At 40.0% G+C, this 20494-nt stretch overlaps 1 protein-coding gene across 6 annotated transcripts in view; it reads left to right on the top strand.

Moving 5' to 3' along the window:
• Nucleotides 1–20085, top strand: part of LOC131231749 (sucrose nonfermenting 4-like protein) — a 34257-nt gene extending 14172 nt beyond the window's left edge. For all 6 annotated transcript variants that reach the window (XM_058228050.1, XM_058228048.1, XM_058228052.1 and 3 more), the window contains 7 exons: nt 5755–5886; nt 6931–7075; nt 7149–7322; nt 16909–16972; nt 17093–17162; nt 19432–19549; nt 19641–20085. In XM_058228050.1, the coding sequence (XP_058084033.1) occupies nt 5755–5886; nt 6931–7075; nt 7149–7322; nt 16909–16972; nt 17093–17162; nt 19432–19549; nt 19641–19732 (795 nt within the window). In that variant the 3' untranslated portion in view covers nt 19733–20085. The remainder of the gene's footprint in view (nt 1–5754; nt 5887–6930; nt 7076–7148; nt 7323–16908; nt 16973–17092; nt 17163–19431; nt 19550–19640) is intronic.
• Nucleotides 20086–20494: the final 409 nt, after the last annotated feature.

A 20494-nucleotide genomic window follows, 5' to 3' on the forward strand; every position in this document is an offset into this window, starting at 1 on the left:
TACATTGACGTGGATGAAGGGAAAACACACATGTTAGCTTGATCTAAAACTTTTTTAGCCCCCAATAAATTTTTAACGGTGAACATTTAATTATTATTGTTTCTTATAGTGCAATCCACCCGAGCTTTGGATGTGCCTCATTTTTGGGCTCATGCTCTAAAATTATTTAGCAAAATGGATGGATGGTGTAGATATAACACATTCATCACGGGTGAGGCCCAAAAAACTTTGACACGTGTGTTGCACTTTACATCTGAGTCCCTCCTAATTCAAGCCATAAAAAATTGTATACGAGACATATATTAACTTGAAATTTGACAATTAAATTATGGACTACAATTGCTAACTCACAATGCCAAAATTAAATTATTTGAATAGTTTTAATTGTTAATTTGTGAACTTTTATTTTTAAAAATAGGGCCTTTTGATTTTTTTATTTATTTTTATTTTTATGATTCACTATCCAATAAACATCCACCAATTTATAAGTGGGATAATGACAATAAATGGCATGAATTTGAGGCTGATTTGGAGAATAAATTGGTCCTCCAAGTCAGCCCCAAATTGGCAACGCCATCTACCTGAATTTAATTTCATTTTTTTAAAGAACTATTGGGAGAAATGATATCAAGATGTTAAGTATATAAATTACATATTTAAAAAATTAAATATATGAATTTTTTAGTCAAATTCAAGTTACCTGGTTAAAAAATTAATTAGACAGGCCGATACAACTTCTTACCAAAGAGTGGACCGTTACACTACCATAAACATGTTCTAATTTATAAATGAATGCATATTTGGAATGCTTAGAATATTCTGGATTTAATCCATATTTTTTCATATTTTTTTAGCAAAAAAAAAAAATTGCGCCGTTACGGGCCGTTACGATCTTGTTGTGTGATATTGCTTCTGGTGGGGCTTTTACTTCTGTTGATGGCCCCTTGCAGTTACAACTCATGAGACCAATTTTGTGTGGAGCTTGATAGTGTTAGGTAGCGATGAATGTTTCATGGTACATTAGAGGGGATTTCAACGTAGCGCGATTCTCTCATGAAAAATCCAAGGGTGGTCGTGTGACTAGAAGCATGAGAAGCTTTGCAGATTGGGTGGCTCGGCATGATCTCATGGACTTACTTGGACAGATTTTTGGCATCCGTGGATTGGATTGAAAACTTTCCTTTGGTTAGTTTGGGCTGCTGAGGGCGATTTCGGATCATCATCCCATTGTCCTAAAGGTGGATGTGGAGAACTAGGGCCCTAGGCTTTTCAAGTTCGAAGCTTCCTGGCTGGAGATAGATGGTTTCGTGTAGTGTTCCAAACGGTAGTCTTCTTTCTCAATTGGAGGGTATGTCGATTTAGGTTAAGCAGAAAACTAAAGCTTCTGAAAGATAAAAATTAATTAGTGGAAGAAAGAAGGGCTTGGTGCTTGGGAGGCGGAGTTTGATAGAATGGAGGAAGAGATTCATGAGTTAGATCTGTTGGAGGAGATCGGGGGTTTGTCGATGGAGGATAGAGAGAGAGGGTTGCTCTAGCCCTGTCTTTGGCTAATCGGTCTAAGGAAGAGGAAATTAAATGGTGGTAGAGATCAAGAGCAGTGTGGCCCAAAGATGGTGATAAAAACTGTAGATTCTTCCACAATATCGCTAGTGCTGGGCCTGCAACAACAAAATATCCAGTTTGATTGTTTATGGTTCGAGGACATAGGAAAAAATATGTGATTCTATAGTGCAATTCTAAAAATATTTGTTGTCTGGTGAGTGATGGTAGAGGCCATGGTTGGATTACTTAAATTTCCAAGAGCTCTCAAGTTTGGATGCTTCTATTTTAGAAGCCGATCTCGAAAGACGAGGTTAAAGTGGTGATCAGCTTGATGTGTGGGGACAAGCCCCGAGCCCGAATGGGTTCCCCATGTTGTTCTTTTAGAAGTTTTGGGAGGTGGTGAAGAAAGATGTGGACTTCCTTTTGGATTTTATTATTATTATTATCATAGTTTCCTTTCTACTGAGCTCGAGGCTTCTTTCATTAACTTTGATTCCTAAAGTGGAGGGTGTGGAAATTTTGAAAGATTTCATGCTAATCAGTTTAATAGGGGGTCTATACAAAATCTTTGCCAAGATACTTGCTTCTAGATTTAAGGGAGTTTTATCGAAGGTCATTTCTGAAAATCAGGGTGCTTTTATTGTCAGTTGGCAGATTCTAGACGACACACTTATTGCTCATGAATGTGTAGATGCAAGGAACAAGGAGAGGAGAAGTGGAATTGTTTGTGAACTTGAGCTGGTGATGCGGATGACAAGCTCCTTTTTTGTGATGTGGATGCAACTTTGGTGGAAAACCTTTGGAAAATCACTGTATATTTTGAAGTTGTCTCGGCTTTGGAAATCAACATTGCTAAATTTGAGACGTTGGGAATTCAAGTTTGTGGGGAAGACTTTGCCGTCTCGTGAACATTTTTAGGTGCAAGATGGGGTCTTTTCCTTTAATGTATCTTGGGTTGCCTCTTTGCATTGGGAAGCCGGCCAAGCATCTTTGAGATAGGGTGTTCGAAAGGATCAAGAAGTTGAGGAGAGATTTCTTTTGGAAATGTGTTAAGGATGGTAGTAAGTTTCATTGACTTAAATGGAAGAGGTTTGTAAGTCAATAGAAGCGGTGGGAAGTGGTCTTAAAGTTTGGGTGATATGAACCTTGCCCTTCTTGGGAAGTTGATTTCGAGATTCAACTCCAAGCCGTAAAGGTTGTGGAAAGAGGTGATAGCTAGCAAGTATGGCGTGCAATTCGTGAAGAGATCTTCTATTTAAAGAGCTCCAAGCATTTGGAAGACGGTTGCGGCAACCAAACATTCAGAATGTAGGGGTATTGCGTTCTCGCTTGGTAATGGGTGCCATCCGGTTTTGGGTGGATGTCTAGTGTGGTAATAATGCGCTTTAAGATTTATTCCCCAAAGTGGCTTGCCTCACTCCTGATTGCTTCATCCTTGTGTCAGATTGCTATTCTGTTCGCGGTAGTCATGTAGTTTGGAATCCTCCTCGCAGTAGGAATATGATGGATTAAGAGATTATCGAATTCGTCGCATTATTGGATCTTCTGGAGGATATAACCCCTTCCCCTCAAGAGGGAGATTCGTTGCTTTGGTCAGCACATTGCTTTGGAAAATTCTCTACCTGATCACTCTTCAGGTTGATTAGTTCGCTGCATCCCTACCATCATTGGTTCTATGGAGCCCCTCCTCTTGTGGCAGTTTTTGTTTGGCTAGTGGGCTAGAAGAGAGTTCTCATGGTTGACAACCTTCAGAGGATATCTCTTGTTCTTCCCAACATTCGTCTAATGTGTATGGAAGATGTGGAGTTGATCGATCACCTTTTATCTTCACTGCCTATTTGCTCGGAAAATATGGGAGCATTTTTTTGTGTTTGCTTCGCGTCAGCTGGGTGATGTCGAAGTCAATGGATGATTTTATGTGGGTGTGGCATGGGGGTGGAATTGACAATGTTAGAAAAGCCAAGTGGAGGTTGATTATTATGGCCGTGTTTTGGGCAATTTGGGGCGCTAGGAATGAGCATTGCTTTTAGAATGAGAACATGGGTGTTGAGGAGGTCATTAGGAAATTTAACTCTTTTTTTTTTTTTGTCACGAGTTGGGCCGTTCATGTAAAAGCCATCTCGGCTGCTATTTTATTATTATTATTATTTTTGGTTCTAGGTTGGTTTTCTCGGGCTGTATTCTTTTTGTGCTTCTGCGAACTTCTCAATAAATATGCTGTTATCTCTCTTTAAAAAACACAAATAGGAAGGGAGAGAGCAAATCACCCTGCTGAAATTCCAAATGTGTTTTTTAAGAAAGGTATTTTCCCAAATCCCAACAGCCCTAGCATATAGTCGAAGAAGTTCCAAATGTGTTTTTTGAGAAGGGTATTTTCCCAAATGTGTTTTTTAAGAGTTTAACACAAATGTGTCACCATCCACCTTTAATAGCCTCATATGTGCCACATTTGCCAACATAACGCCCAACTTGATTTGCTCCCTCTGATTTGGACAATGCCATCATAACATCACATGCACCAACATGCCATTTGGTTCTTTTAACCCTCATATGTGGTAGTCCGTGTAATGGCACGCAGATGGACCTTGCCATTACAGGTTTTGTGATTTGGACAATGCCATTACAATGTCACATGCGCGCGTCACATGTGGGCCCCATAGTGAGCCAAAGTTCCAGTGTGTTTCTTGAATGTGAACTGTTGGCATTTCTTTTGTCTTTTTTGCTGCCAATTCTTTATATATAGGGGTGGCCTCGATCATCCTTTTTTTGTTATAGTTATCTTCATAGCGGGGACCAGTGTATCGCTTTTGTGTCCAACATACTTCCCAAGTTGGCACCTTTGCCTAGTAAACCTTGTGGCTCTAATCCTTTTGGATTTGAAATGTTGTGGATGGTTGGAAGAAGAAAAGGAATAAGAGAATGGGGATAAAAGAAATAACAGAAGACTCAGACTTAAATGGAATCTCTCTCTCTCTCTCTCTCTCTCTCTCTCTCTCTCTCTCTCTCTCTGGTTTTTTCTTCGAAGTTACACCGTGGGAAAACTTAATAGAGATGCCCAATCCTATTTATAAGTTTTTTCAATCCTAATCTACCAATAAGAAATAGTTAATTTACATTCACTAAATTCTAACAACGTCGTTTTTCTGAACAGTAATGCTAACAAACTCCCTGATCTACCCATGTGAAGCAATAGGTGGTAGCTTCTTATTGGTACATAAAAGTTGCAACCACGGCGATAACGAGACCGGCTTGTTGACTTATCATGGAAGACTCGTGCATGTGCCAAGAAAAGATTCCTCTCACTTTTGTTGACAGATCCTCGCCTTGTCCTGAAATTGCATGCATATTTTTCGTTTGTGAACCTTACTGTCACTGATCCCTTGTCACGAATTTTTTTTGCCGTCTTCTTCTATCGCAATGGTTTTTGTGACTGTTATGTTTTTTGCTGATAACCCACTACATCTGCTGTCAATACTTTTGTGGCTGAACACTGTCAATTGTTCCTGCTTTGACTGTAGACTAGTTCACTATAAACACTATGAATTCTTTTCTATTATTCCAGTTTTATATTTGTCTTGACTGTCGTATTCAAGCCTCATTCCTAGATCTTTGCATAACCAGTTAGTTTGTCAATTTACATTGCTTATTTGACTTTATTTTTTATTTTTATTTTGTAATTTTCAAAGATGAGTTGAAATAAATCAAAGAAGAACCGATGTGGCAGTGGAGTTGCCAGGATGCAAAATTTTTTATTTCATATTTCTGGCTAATGATCTCTTCCTTTTTGTAGATTTCATATCTACCTATTTCTGTATTATTTTCTTCATAGTGTCTTTACTTTCCTTTTAAAAGTTATCCATTGCCTTTTGAGTCTCAACACCATGGGCCTAATGAAATCTTCTCCTGGCGTGCTCTTCCTTTATGTGGATGCAAGTTTTTTTTTTTTTCCCTTCACATGCTAGGGAGGTTAATCTCTCTCTCTCTCTCTCGATATTCTTGAGGAAGATAGCTAGGGAGTTTAATCTTGTGATATCAATTTTGATGTATATAATTGTTCTTTCAGTCTGCTCAGTATTCAGAGATTATTTATTTATTTATTTATAAATAAAGGCTCCTATCCTGTATTCGTAACAATTTCATCTGGAAGTTTACATGATTGCATAGAACTAAGTGGGGTTACTGGGAAGGCTCTGTAACTCTTTATAATTGCAGCTTGGGAATCATGGGTCAAACCTGACGGAGGAAGAGCTTGAGACGCATACAATCTCAGCTTGGAAGGAGGGGAAAATGAAGGTTAGACAAATAGATGGGAATGCTAGACCATTCCAAAGGCATCTAATACATGTAAGTGCTTTCTGTGGCTATTTAGTTAGGATATGTTGCTCTTATCTTCCCTAGCATGCAACTTACCAATGAACTTCACTATTGCTTTAACTTTATATTTGTTTAGTTTAGATAAGGCTTAGATGATGATGATGATGATGTTTGTTTAGTTGGTAGGTTTTGTTCTTATCTTCCCTAGCATGCAACTCGACCACTGAACTTCACGATTGCTTTACCTTTATATTTGTTAGTTTAGATAAGGCTTAGATGATGATGATGATGATGATGATGATGTTTGTTTAGTTGGTAGGTTTTGCAAAAACTGGTATCACAGCCTTACTTCCTCATAAGTTTATTGTTCTGTAAATTTTTGTTTTTTGGCAAGGAGAACCTCCAGGGTGAAGACAGATTTGTTAATTTTAGGCTTGGGTTACACATTCTACAGCTTATTTGAAACCCATGTGTCTCATACAAATGTATATATGCACACCTTCCTGCTTAAAAAAAGAAAGAAAGAAAAAAGTCCACTTGCATTCATGCATTATATGCATGAATAGCATCTGTGTGTATTCATACGTACGTACATGTGCCTCACTGTATTTCTGTGCAATATATGTATGTTTATTTATACCTACCTATCTGTGTGTTGTGAAACTTCAAAGTATCTAACTCTTTTTCGTTGAAATGCACTTCTGTGCTTTACTAATGACAAAAAACATCAATGAGATTTGAAACACAATTTCATTATTATCCTCTTTGATGTTACACAGTAATATTTCACGTTTATTATCTCTTTCCGTTTATTCCTGTCTAATAATTTCTGTCCCACCCTTTCTTTGTTTTTATCAATTAAAGCCTGACTTAAATGAAACATCCCATTCACAAGCATTTGTTTGGATCCTGTTAGTAATCAAATCTTTTAATCACCAAAAGTTTGAATAGCTTCTGCAGTTATTATGCTCTGAAAATATTGGAGTCTCTATTCAGCATCTTCATTCCAGTATTCCTTGTTTTGGGGTTTTCGAATTCTTGTCCTGAATCCTCTTGAGTATTTGGCATGTGCAGGCTGGTCCCTTTGATTCTTTGAAGGATTTAGCCTTAAAAATCTTGCAAAATGAGGTCGCTACAGTTCCAATTATTCATTCTTCTTCACCAGATGGGTCCTTCCCGCAGTTGCTTCATCTGGCATCTCTTTCAGGAATACTGAAATGTAAGATTTATTCAGCAAATACTAATTTTACTAAGTATATCTATTGCTAACACCTGAACCTTCAAATGTCCAGGTATTTGCAGGCATTTCAGACATTCTTCTGGTTCGTTACCCATTCTGCAACAGCCAATCTCTGCAATTCCTTTGGGTACGTGGGTTCCAAAAATTGGGGAATCAAATGGACGGCCATTAGCAATGTTGAGGCCACGTGCTTCTCTTAGTTCGGCGCTATCTTTGTTAGTCCAAGGTAGATTTCTTATCCCTTATTGACTAAATACTTTGTATGTTAATTTAAAATTTTCTTGAAATGGCATGAATGCTGTTATTTTTGATGTAGTTTTATGATGATCTGGGAAAGATGTCCCAGAATCAGGTGCTTACTTGGCCCTGCAAAAGGGCTATGTTGAATTTTTGGGACTGGTTAGACTGAACAAGTTTAGGATGTCTCAGAATTGGGTGCTTACTTGGCCCTGCAAAAGGCTATGTTGAATTGTTGAGACTGGTTAGACTGAGCAAGTTGATATTTCCCGTTTCTTAGAATTTTTAAAAAGTGAGTTCATAGAAACACCGAATAACTGTAAATTGAAAAGAAATTCTAGACAATTAAGATCCATTTTTTCACATCAAGTATTTACAGAGCATGACTTCAATGAGCACAGCGAGCACCAATAATTATTTTGCACATTATCTCCCACCATTAAAAGAGCGTTGGTGGGGCTCTGGCAAGCATTTCAAAATGCAAAATTTCAAAGGCTCATTTTGAAATTCATGTTAATATTCCCCCCAACATTATTCCTGGTGGTAATGGTATGTATGTTTACTATTGGTGCACATTGTGGACACAAACTTTTCTGATATTAATAACTTGTAATTACTTGTTTATGTACTTTCCAGTACTTAGTAGTTACTGTTGTTACTTTGTGTGATGGTTGATTGACTTACAAGAAAAGGATCGGGTACAATTTCAATTTCCACCTTAAGCCCATAAATATATAGACAAAATTGACTTTTCACATTAGAAATTCAATATCTAGGGTACAAAATCTTGTTTTCTTTTGTGTGGAGAGGTTGGGTTATGTTTGCCTTTATTTGGGTGGCTTCGCTTGTCTTTTCTAATCAACTGTTTTGTCTTCAATCTCTAGAGCAATTCTGAAATCATCTGTTCTTATGCTCAGCCCAAATTGATCAAAGGCCCGTAGGAAGAGAGTCTACACAAGACAGTTCTTTTTTGGCCAAAGCCACCCCTTGTGCCACATTAAGAAGGAGGCGGCATTTGAGGCTGGCATCTGCAAACATCATTGGAAAAGCTGAACGAGTCTTTCCTAAACTCCTTTAATGTAAATGCAATGCAGAAATAAATGGTCCATGGACTCTGTGCCCTGGAGACATAACACACATTGGGGAAGATCACGTGTCTCTTCTGAAGGTTATCAATTGTTTGCACTTTGAGTGATGCTTTTGTGTAAGTGCAATTCAGAAATAAATGATCCACAGACTCTGCGTCCTGGAGACACATAGCACACATTGGGGATGATCATGTGCCTCTTCTGAAGGTTATCAATTGTTTTCACCTTTCTTTTACCTACAAGCCAACCGAAGGCAAGGACTCTAGGCGGGCGCCTATACGCCCTAATAAATTCTGTTTGGTCACAAGACACCCAAGGAGAAGGAGAACACAAAACCTCATAGAAGGTTCTAACAAAAAACAACCTGATCTATCCAACATCCATGCCGATCCATCTCTATTGGATAACGATGGAACCCAAATTTGCAAAAGATCTTGAAGTATCACCATGTCCTCCAACTCATCCTCACGCAAATTCCATCTCCACCGTGATTTACAGTTTGCACACTTTGCCCCATTGCATTAGATGAAACTTACTATTGTTTTGCAAATCTCTCAAAGAAAGTCCCTCCGATTATTTTCTAATCGACTAAGAAATCTATCAAAGCATTGGAGAAGGAACATAAAATACAATGGCATATTGGACATGGCCTCTTTAATTAGCATAATTCTCCCCCCAAGTGATAGATAACTACCCTTAGATATAGTGTTTCCTCTCTATTATTTCCACCACCCAATTTCGAAAATGTTTTAGCAAGCTCTAGGAATGCAAGCTGGTGGCCTAGATAGGAAGAAGGGAAACTTCCAGCCTTTTAGCTGAACACCTTTGCTAGTCTTTTAACTTTATCAGAACCCAAACTAATGCCCAATATCTCCCATTTATGAATGTTGACTTTTTGCCTTGAGACAATTTCATAGCATCTGACAACTTCCCTCATATTATCTTGCACTTCTTCATGATCATAGGATAGAATCATATCATTTGCAACTTAAAAATGAGAAATATGAAAGTTTTGCATTTTCTACCTGTTAACTGGTCCCGCCACACCTGCTTTTTCCAACACTCTGCTAAGTGCCTCAACCACCACTAAAAAGATAAGGGATAGAGGATCCCCCTAGTGGAGACCTCTTGAACCCTTGGAAAATCCTTTTGGCAAGCCATTGAAAAAAATGGAATTCTAAAGGTGAAGACGCATTGTTAGATCCTTCCTTTTAATTCCATAACTGAATTGAAGAAACATATAATAAAGGAACTTCTAGTTGACATGGTTGTAAGCCTTCTTCATGTCTAGCTTTCAAATGGCCCCCTTTCCTCTATTGCATCTCGAATCAATTCGTGCATGGGAAATTAATGCTCCTTCATTTGCCTTCCATTAATAAAAGCCCCTTATGTGTTTGAAATGATACTCCACAACACCTTTTGAAATTCGGATGCAAGAAGTTTTGCCATTTCTATATGGGTCTTTGATCAAATTGATAGGTATGAAGTCCCTAAGATTTTCATCCCCCGTCCTTATAGATAAGAGTGATAAAAGACACTTCCACCTTCATTGATAACTAATATCTATTGAAAAATTCAGATATAAAAGCCATTAAGTTGTCTTCCACCTCTTTTAAAAAAAAACTTGCAATACCATCTGAATTGGGAGCCTTATCTTCACCTAAAAGAAGAGACAACAAGCTTGACTTTGTCCTCATCAAACTGCTTCTCCAAACTTTGAACATCCTTTGGGGCAAATTAATTGTAGCCCATAATGGACTAGATGGAATTCCAAAGTGCTTCCTTTTCCTCAATCCAGATTCCATTAAGCAATAAAATTAAGTCATGTTGCATCTGCGTCTGGTGCTCGAAATCTCGTGGAAGAATTTCGTGTGCTTGTCTTCCTCTTTTAGCCAAACTTTGAACATCTTTTGGCCAAACTTTGAACCAAATCTAGTTCTCGCAACCTCGTGGAAGAATTTCGTGTGGTTGTCTCCCTCTTTTAGCCAGATCTAGTGCTCGCAATCTCATGGAAGAATTTCGTTTGCTTGTCTTCCTCTTTTAGCCAAACTTTGTCCTCATTGAACTGCTTCTCCAAACTTTGAACGTCCTTTAGGGCAATTTAATTGCAGCCCATAATGGACTAGTATTCCATAATGGAATCCCAAAGCGCTTCCTTTTCCTCAATACAGACCCCATTTATCAATAAACTTTAAATCCTGTTGCATATATGTCTAGTTCTTGCAATCTCGGGGAAGAATTTCATGTGCTTGTATTCCTCTTTTAGCCAAATTGCCTTGAAACATTGCCTCAATTTGATCTCTTCTTTCTTGAGTGTGGAGGTGCTTTGTTTAAGACGAGCCCTTGATATCTTATCCTCAGATAAAAGGTCAAATTCATCCTTAATGTCTAAAGTTTGATTTCATGAAGAATTTTATCTTATATTGTTATACTTGAGCTTGTTGAAATCCTTCTTCCATTGGTTCAAATTTTCCTCAAGGAGTTTTGAGTCTTAAATGAAGCCTGTGACCTGCCCAAGCTTTAATAAAAAAGGATGTCCCATCTTAAATTTGTTGGGAACGCTTGAGTGTAGCTTCAGACTTTTAAGAAGATGATTGAGGTTGTATGGAAGAAAAGAAGAAACTAGAGGGGGCGTTTGAGGACAAGATTGAATGGCAGGAAGGAAAATGGCAGAAGAGGTCACACACAAGGAGGGAGATTCCACATTTGTGAAAGAACTATGCATCCTCAGGAGGAAACCCAAGAAGCGAATGTAGGGTGGAGGAAAAATAGTGGGGGCAGGGTTATAGGAAATTGGGAAGAAGAGGAGGGTTGGATGCTAGTGACTAAGAAGGGTAAGAGTCGAGCTAATCAGGGGTGTCAATAAGAAAAGCGGTGCCGCCGGAGCTCTCGATGCTACTTGTGGAGAAATTTTTGGTCGAGTGGAATGAAAGCATCTTTTGAGGGGCCTTCAGTAATTGCGGAAAGGTGGCCTATTCATCTTGAAGGATAGGAAGGCGAACCCCAGGGGATTTGCTATTGTGCGAAGGACAACATTCAAGGACGTGAAGTGTGCCATTGAAGCTTACATAGGCAATATCTACAAGGGGAGGAAGATGTTGGTGTAGAGAGCCCATTATGGGCCGGAAGCCATTAACGAGCCTGTGCGTCGAAAGGAAGAGGAGAATGGGGAAGGAGTTTGTGTGATGAAAGAGAGAGGGAGAGGGGGTCTTGAAGATGAAAATACCGATAGGAATTGCAAAGAATTGGGATTGATGGAAGTGAGCTCTTATTGTGATGTGGTGTGGAGGGGTTTGTGTGTGGGGGAGGAGCAAAAGATTTAAGAGTGTAGGAAAGGGGAAAGGGAGGGGAACATAGGGAAGAAGTGGAGGGGAAGAGAAGGGATGGGCATGTCTTGGGAGAAGGCAAGTGTATAGGTTAAGGGAGGAAGGTTCAGGGAGGGATTCTTTGAAGGGACTCAACAATATAAGGAGGGGGAGATTAGGGAGTAGGGGGGTAGAGATGCAAAGGAGAGAAGAAGGTAGCGGGGCTTTGCAAATCATCGGACAGATGAGCATGGAGAGATGTCACCAGCAAAGAGCCTTTGGTTAGGGCCAACCTATCGGTGGTTGATGTAGCTCGAGACTCACTACAATGGAGTTTGGTGGCCATTGTGGGATAGGGGGCATCTATGGAAGGGATATGAAGATGGCTAATGATTTGATGTGAAGTAGGATTGGATCAGTGTATCCTCCAATTTCTATTGAAAACAAAAGTTTAGATGTCTTTGAGCCTGTATGTGAAGCTCGAGAGGCTGGTTGCAACAAGAACATCCTTAAAGGAAGGGCCGATGAAGAAGGTTTGGAGGTGGAGCAATTGGTTGAAGTTGGGTTTTGAGGAGGTGTGGCTCTAAATCCACGTGGTACTGCTTGAATTATGGTTTGGGGAGATGATTGGCTCGTGTTATGGGGAAGTGTTGGAAGTGGAACTGATGTCGGAGAGCTAGGAGGACATCTCAAAAGCTAGAGTATATGTAAAAAGGGGAAACCTCTGCTTCGTTCTCGGAGAGAGTAGCCGGTCGTGATGAGAGGTTGGAAGTTAGAGTGGCGAAGGAAGGTGTAGAAGAAGAAGGGGATGAAGAAGGGGAGGCTTTGGAGGGATGGATGTTCGGAGGTTGACCAGGAGGAAACTGTGCACAGGTAGATGAGGATGATGGAGCACCATTTAGGTGATTTGGTGGAGCACCAGAGTGGTGGTTTTCGCAATTGACAAAACGACAAAGACGATAGGAGATGTCTCGGATGTTAGGTCTGGGGATCTGAAGTAGGGAATTGAAGACAGGTTGCTTGAGGTTGTCAGTGGTGAAGGAACGGATGATAGGACGAGGCTAGATATAGCTCCACGTGACCCAAACCTGTTTAATTTTGTGCGAGAAAGGGAGGTGTGGTCTTCGACATGTGCAGAGGAGACATCTTGATGCACTCATGTGAGTCCAACAGGTACACGAAGTTACTTATTACTTATTTTGAAAATGGGGAGTTTTAGAATGCCCTAGTCATAGGCAAGGGGGAGGAAAGAGTGGACTGCGAATGATGTGAGGGGGCGGGGGCCATCCTTTCTGAAACTTCATAACACTTGCTAACTGATCTGGAGATGAAGATGCCTAGTTTGGAGATGGAAGTCTAAATAGGGAAGAGCAGGAGTCTCAAGACAGGGTAGAGAAAAAGACCAGGAACTTAGAGTTGGAACTGGTGTAGGCGATCAAGTAGCAGGAGCCGAAAATGAAGTTTTGAAGTCTGGGAGGAATCTTTTGGAGGTGCTAGAAGTAACTCCTCTACGAGTCGAGAGTTCGTGACTGAGGGAGAGGAACCATGACTTCGAGATGGTAACCCTCACAAACGATCGTATTGTAGTTGTAGGTGAAGAGGAATCATGGGTGAAAAGGAAAAATAATGGATAACGGAGGCTATGAACTGTCTGGGCACGAAGATTGGTGTGTGCTTCGACGAACATGAAGAAGACTATGTGGCACTATATTGGCTTGTTAAAGAACATGGGGAAAAAGAAGTTGCAGATGGTGCAACATAGGAGGACCTACAGATTGCCCAAAGGCTTTAGAGAATTGGTGAGTTTGGCTTTTGCTGTCAATTACTAGCTGGAGAGCTTGTTGGAGGTGGCAAGAAAGGGAAGGAAGGGACGATCAATGCTTAAATGAAGATTCTAAGTTTGAATGTCCGTGGCCTAGGATGCCGATAGAAACAACGGTAGGTTAAATATGTGTGCTTCATATCAAAGGCTTGGGTGATTGTGCAGCATGAGACAAAACTCCATGCTGTGGGCTAAAAGCTAATGGATTCCTTGTGGAGTATCAAGGCAAAGGAGGGGGTATCTCTAAATGCGGTAGGTGTGTTGAGGAGGATTTTGGTAGCATGGGATTCTTGGTTCTATAAGTTAGGGAGGACTCTTGGTGTGGTGTGATATCTATTTCGGTTGTGCTAAAGGAGTCGAAGTAGGGGTTCGCTGGTTGTTCATGGTTGTGCATGGGCTGAATCAGGCAACAAGGGGGCACAGATTTTGGGGGGAGCTAAACTCAACTTGGAGGAGATTTGATGGGTTGTGGTGCATAGGAGGGGCTTTCAAGTGATTATATTCTCCTATGAAAAATCTACAGGGGGAAGATTACACGCAATATGAAGGATTTCTCGGAGTGGATGGGCAATCATGAAATGGTGGATTTTGCACGTAGTGGAGTTAAGTATACCTAATTGAATAGGTAGGAAGCAATAGTTAAGTCCAGACTAGACGAGTTTATTGTGCCACTAGGGTGGATAGAGCATTTTCGATTAGTGCAGCAAAGGGGGCTGCTAGAACTAGTGTCCGATCATTGCCCTATATTGCTGGAAGTCAAAGAGAGAAATTGGGGTCCGAGGCCATTTAGATTCAAGCTTATGTGGCTTGAGGTGAAAGGTTTCTCATAGCATGGTTAAGCAGTGGTGGGAATCATTTAATGTTGAAGGATATGTAAGGCACGTATTAAGCTAGAAGTGAACACTAAGTGTATGGAAAAAGGGGACTATGGGGAAGCAAGAAGCAGAGATGGAATAAATTCTAAAGGGAATCCAAGCACTTGATAGTAAGGTGGAAGCAGAAGAGTTAGCGGAGGAAGATACAGATTTGAGAAATTAACTATCTCTTGTCTTGAATATGCAGATCGTCTAAAGGAGGAAAAGATTAAATGGAGACAACTGTCAAGAGTGACGTGGCTAAAAGACTGGCAAAAACATGAAGCTTTTGCATCGTATAGCAAATCCCGCGGCAAGAACCAACAAAATTAGCAGCATCGTTGTGGAAAAGAGAGCTTGAAGGAAAAGAACAAGATTGGGAGGCAGCAGTCTAGTTTTACGGAAAAAAAAGCTCACAGAAGAGGGTTGGAAGTGATAAACTCTGGATAATCTAACATTCAAGCATATATCTGAAGCCGAGGCAAACGCTTTGGAGAAGCCATTCTCTGAGGAAGTGGTAAAGGAAGCAATTGATTCACTTGGAAGGGATAAGAGGTAAAGGAAGCAATTGATTCACTTGGAAGGGATAAAGCTCTAGGGACGGGAAGTTTTTCCATGTCACTTTTTTAAGGGTTTTGGGAAGTAGTGAAAGAGGATGTGATGAAATTTATGAAGGAGTTTTATGGGAGGGGCTGGCTATCAAACAGTTTGTGGGCGTCCTTTATAGCAATCATCCTGAAGATTGTAGGTTTGGAAAGCCTGGAGTACTTTTGCCTGATTAGCCTCATAGGGGGAACCCTACAAAATCTAGCAAAAAATTGGTGAACATCTAAAAGATTCGCTCAATCATAATCGCTTATAACCGGTTCGTGGAGGGGCGTTAGGTTATGGATAGCGCTCTCATTGCTCATGAATGTATGGTTGCTTGATATAAAGACGACGAAAAGGAATAATATGCAAGCTGGACCTCAAGAAGGCATATGACAATGTTCAATGGGACTTTCTGGACTACATGCTAGGTTGGCTGGAATGCTGCTCGAAGTGGAGGGGATGGATGCAAAAATGCTTACAATAGGTAGCTTTTTCAGTACTAATCAATGGTTCCCCAAAGGCTACTTCAAATGCTCTAGAAGGATATGGTAGGGGAATACATTATCCCCTTTCTTATTCTTGGTGGTGGCAGAGGTGCTTGGCATGATGGTAGAAAAAGGACAAGAGGAAGGTTTCATGTAGGGTTTCAGGGTGAAGAGAATGGGCGCCCCAGTCTCCCATCTCCAGGTTGTGGATGACATTTTACTCCTATGTGATGCTAATCCTGACTTGGTGGACAACCTCAAAAAGATTATCCGGTGCTTTGAGGTGGTTTTAGGGCTGCAGGTTAATATCACCAAAAGTGAGATGCTAGGGATTTGGATGTCTAAAGAAGAGGTTCCCTGCATGAGGAAAGTGTTTGGTTATAAGGTGGGATTGTTTCCATCTACTTATCTTGGACTTTCGCATTGTATAGGAAACTGACATCTCCCTGGGATAAACCGAATGCCTCCAATAATCTCGCCATCTACTCCTTGGGATTATGGACTCCCAACATCTCGCTTTTTAGAACGTTAGCCTTCAATCCTGACACCACTTTGAAACATTTAATGATTTTCTTCAAGTTATCTACCTTATTCACCTCTACATCACAAAATAGAATAGTATCATCTATATTCTCTACCCTGAGTCCACTAATCAAACCCACTGATAAACCTCTGTCTAACAACTTACTAAGGGCATCTGCTACCACCATGAACAAAAAGTCAAGAGTGGATCCCCCTGCTGAAGCCTTCTCGAAGACTTAAAGAAACCTTTGTGAGACCCATTAACCAATACAGACAACCTGTTCGATTGTATTCTTGAATCCACTTCATTTATGCTCACATCCCAATCATTCCAACATATTGTAAAAAAATCCCAGTCTACATGATCATATGCTTTCTCAATTTCCAATTTGTACACAACTGCCATCTCACATTTTCAATGCTGTGAGTCGAGGCATTCGTGAGATTTATAACTGGTTGGACTAAATGAATTAAATTAACAAGATTGAATGAACTGAATATTTGAAGTTAGCAAATCAATTGGATGAGTGGAAAAAACTAAGTGGTTTGGGATATCTGCCTGTTGATGGATTTCCTTGTTTTCAATATATTTGTAAAAAGAAAGATGGAAAACTAGTTTGGAGGTAAGTCTTGATTTTTTTTTCTACCTGTTATTGAAACTTGAGTATAAATTTACACCATTAAAAGAAGAAGAAGAAGAAGAAAGAAACAAAAAAGAAAAAGAAAAAAGATGATGCTAAAAATAGAATGGGAACTACAATTTATTTGGTTTGGCAATTAAGCACAATCAATAATTCTTATCTCTATTTGGGTGAAGTGATTTGTTTTCCATTAAATTGTTCTCTTCGATCATCTTGAATTCAGAATGCTTACATGCTGTACGGATTTCTTATTTTTACATTTTGCAGCTCAAGTTAGTTCAATACCCATAGTTGATGATAACGACTCCTTACTGGATATTTATTCTAGAAGGTAAACTTTTCTTCCCACCCAATGCAAATGTTGCATTTCCTTGTTGAATGTGCTTGTGCATGTTGGGCAAGAGCGAAGATCATTTGTAAAGGTCCTTTGTAATTTAATATTTTTTGACAGTGACATTACAGCTTTGGCAAAAGACAGAGCTTATGCACAGATCCACCTTGATGAAATGAGTGTTCATCAGGTAACTGCTTGAACTTGATTTTCTTGGAATATCTATTAATTCTTTCACAAATGTTTGCTGCATTTGTTAATCTAAAGGTATTTTAACATTTTCACTTTTACTCTGTACGGATGCTGGAACTAAATGGAACTGTTACTTCTATCGGAGCACAGACATGCCTGTGATGGTAACTCACCAATTTTAAGTTCTTATGTCATCCACCTTACACGTGGCATACGTGTGTGGCAAGCCACTGTTGAAACATAGGGCAGATTGTGGATGGATATAGCCCAATGTTACAGTGATTGAATGACCTGTGGCTTTCAAATAGACAGTTAAAATAAAAAAGGTTAGAGGTTTAGTTTCAAAGAGCAAAAGATGAGAATGTTAGGAACCCCCCACCAACTTTAAATAAATAAATAAATAAATAAATAATCTGAAGGATGATTGTTAGGATGTTTTTTTTTTTTTTTTTGAAACAATGATAATTTTACTTCTAAAGAGCCAAGGCTCAGAAATATTTAAATATACAAAAACCAAGAAAGTTGCAACTCCCCCCACCATTCCTGGAAAGCACCCAAAAGCTTTGACGTTAATGCCCGTTCTATTACAAGGGATTTGGCTCTGCTGAAAGCCTGGTAAACCTGCCCCTTGCCATTCCTGAAGCATCGCTCATATATTTCTAGCCTAAGAGCCCAAATGCCCGCTAACAAACATAATCGCTAGACTTTTATCCCAGTATTCTTAAGCCCCCACCATGCCACATCAAAAAGAAACTATCAATGGATTTTGGCGAAACCCATGAAATTCTGAACATAACGGAAAAATTTATCCCATTTCCTTTTTGCAAAAGAACAATGGAGGAAGAGGTGATCCACCGATTCCTCATCTCTCATACACATTAGGCAAATATTCAGTAGAATAAAGCTTCGTTTGCGATTATTATCTATCATAAGCACCTTCTTCCTCCCTACTAGCCATGCGACCACCATATTGCCAAATAAACGCTGGCGGACAAACCCCACCTCTATAGATTAACTGACTTGTGTGCATGTATGAGGATTTCACCGTAAACTTTCCAGTTCATACAATCCGGTTCTGAGATTACTGGAGTTATCTTTGACAACAGTTTCAACAGATTAATAAATTCTGCAATGTTGAACAGCTATGTTCTGTCCACAATGGTGCTCGCAATTCGGGCTTTTCTGGTTTCTGTTCTTCTATGCTGTGTGTCCCAGTGGATGAGATATGACTACTTGAAAAAGGCCACTGAGCTATCACCAGGTCCTCTTGAGCGGTATCTTTTTGCCCATCCTATATGGCACAGAATGTTGGGCAGTTAAGGAACATGTTCATAGGATGAGTCTAGCTTGACGTAAGGATGTTGAGATAGATATGTAGCAAGACAAGGAAGGATAGAATCAGAAATGAATGCATTTGAGGGAACTTAGTTATGAGTAGCAACAATAGGTAGTAAGATGAGGGAAAGTAGACTTAGGGCCTGTTTGATAAAGGAAGAAAAGAAAGTAAAAGTAAGCAAAATTGTAAATTTGTAATGATGACACCACCATGGTAAACGAGTGGGTTCCAAGACTTGGGTTGTGTTTGATTTGCAAGGAGAAATGATGAAATCTCATTTTCCTAGACAATGGTCTCCTTGTATCATGTACCAAAGAAGCACATGTGGATAAGGCAAATGATGATGCCGTGGAATCCACAATTTCCCTTCTAAACCAAATAGGAGAAAATGTCAAATCAAGGGAAAATTGTTTTCTTTTCTCATGGAATCCACATAATCAAACAGGCCCCTATATGGTTAGCCATGTGCAGCAGAGACCAAGAACTGCGCGGTTTAGGAGGGAGTGGGTTCAAGTTGGAAGGCTCGAAAAGGGCAAGGGGAAGACCCAAAAGGGTTCAAGTCTTATCCTTGACCTGATGATAGGTTCAACACTTAGTTGCATGATCCTTCTAACTAGGTGCCGCTCCTGCTTCAGACTTGCACCCGTGCTTACTCCCTTTTTACACTTGATAACATTTCGAGACTGATGCTTCCCCACTCCTGCACCCAAATTTGTTGCCGCTTCGCTACATGCTTCGTGCAACTATAGATCAGCATTGTGAGTCCCTTGTTTAAGCGGCATTGTCCTTCACCTGATGATCATTATGCATATCCGTTGGTCGAGGACCATATAATTGCTCTATGAGATGGTTATTCATTTGAGTTCAAGGTGGCCAATTGTCCTTCACCTGAATTATTTCTTTTCTTTCTGTTTCTCTCTGCAAAATTCAGGCGCTGCAACTTGGACAGGATGCGAATCCTTCTTTTGGCTTTTTTAATGGACAGAGATGCCAGATGTGTCTGCGGTCCGATCCTCTACACAAAGTGATGGAGAGGTTGGCAAATCCAGGTAAAACCAACTACTGTGATTGAAAATTTTGCTCTTCTTCTCTGAAGCGTCCCTTCACTGGTTCCATCTTGTAATGCAAATGGGTTTTCAGGGGTACGACGCCTTGTGATCGTGGAGGCTGGCAGCAAGCGTGTGGAAGGCATCATTTCATTGAGCGACGTGTTCAGGTTCTTGCTTGGTTAGTCCAAAAGTGTTGTTGGATCTCTCCCTTGGGGTGCTACCTTCGATTCCTCGGTTCTTGCTGCACTCATCTCCCATTCGCACCCCCTCTGATTGGTGGGCCATTTTTATGTGTCTTTGATTGGGTGGGCCTCTATGTTTCAGAGCCTTATCTTTTGGGATAAAAGGCTTCAAGAGGTCTGTAAATTTCTCCTCCTTTTCTGTCTCCCCCCATCCTTTTAAATTATCATTAGAGACTCTTTGTGCTGCTAGTGGTTGAAGATCATTGGATATTGGACCCTATTCATGATTCAAAAAATGCTTCACTAACAGAAAAAGTAGCAAAAGAAGGAAATGCTAGAAGCCATTTGATGCCAGCTTCCTTGGAAAAATATTAAAGCCATTTTTACTTTCTAATCGTACTAAAAAAATGAAAAGCAGAGTAAATTTAGAACTCTGGTCGAGTGTTATGTTTCATACTTGTACAATTGTGCAGGGATGAATTATTTTGTCCAAATTGTGGACCAGCCAAAATAAGAAATGTATACTGAATTGATGTCCTTAGCTGTGGCTGGTTGGCGGACTATTTTAGACAGGTCATTCGTCATCCATAATGCAAATTCTCATGCCGCAATTATGGCATGTGTGGGATCTGTAGCTTTGTTAGGTGGGTCACCCTGGTTAGATCTTTTGGCTTAAAAATCAAGCCTTTATTCGGGTTGTCCATGGTGTACCAAGCAAATGGGTGGCTAGAAAGTTTGTTTCAACTCTCTGTTTGTTTTATAC

Source organism: Magnolia sinica, chromosome 17 (genome assembly GCF_029962835.1).
Source record: "Magnolia sinica isolate HGM2019 chromosome 17, MsV1, whole genome shotgun sequence".
Lineage (NCBI taxonomy): Eukaryota > Viridiplantae > Streptophyta > Magnoliopsida > Magnoliales > Magnoliaceae > Magnolia > Magnolia sinica.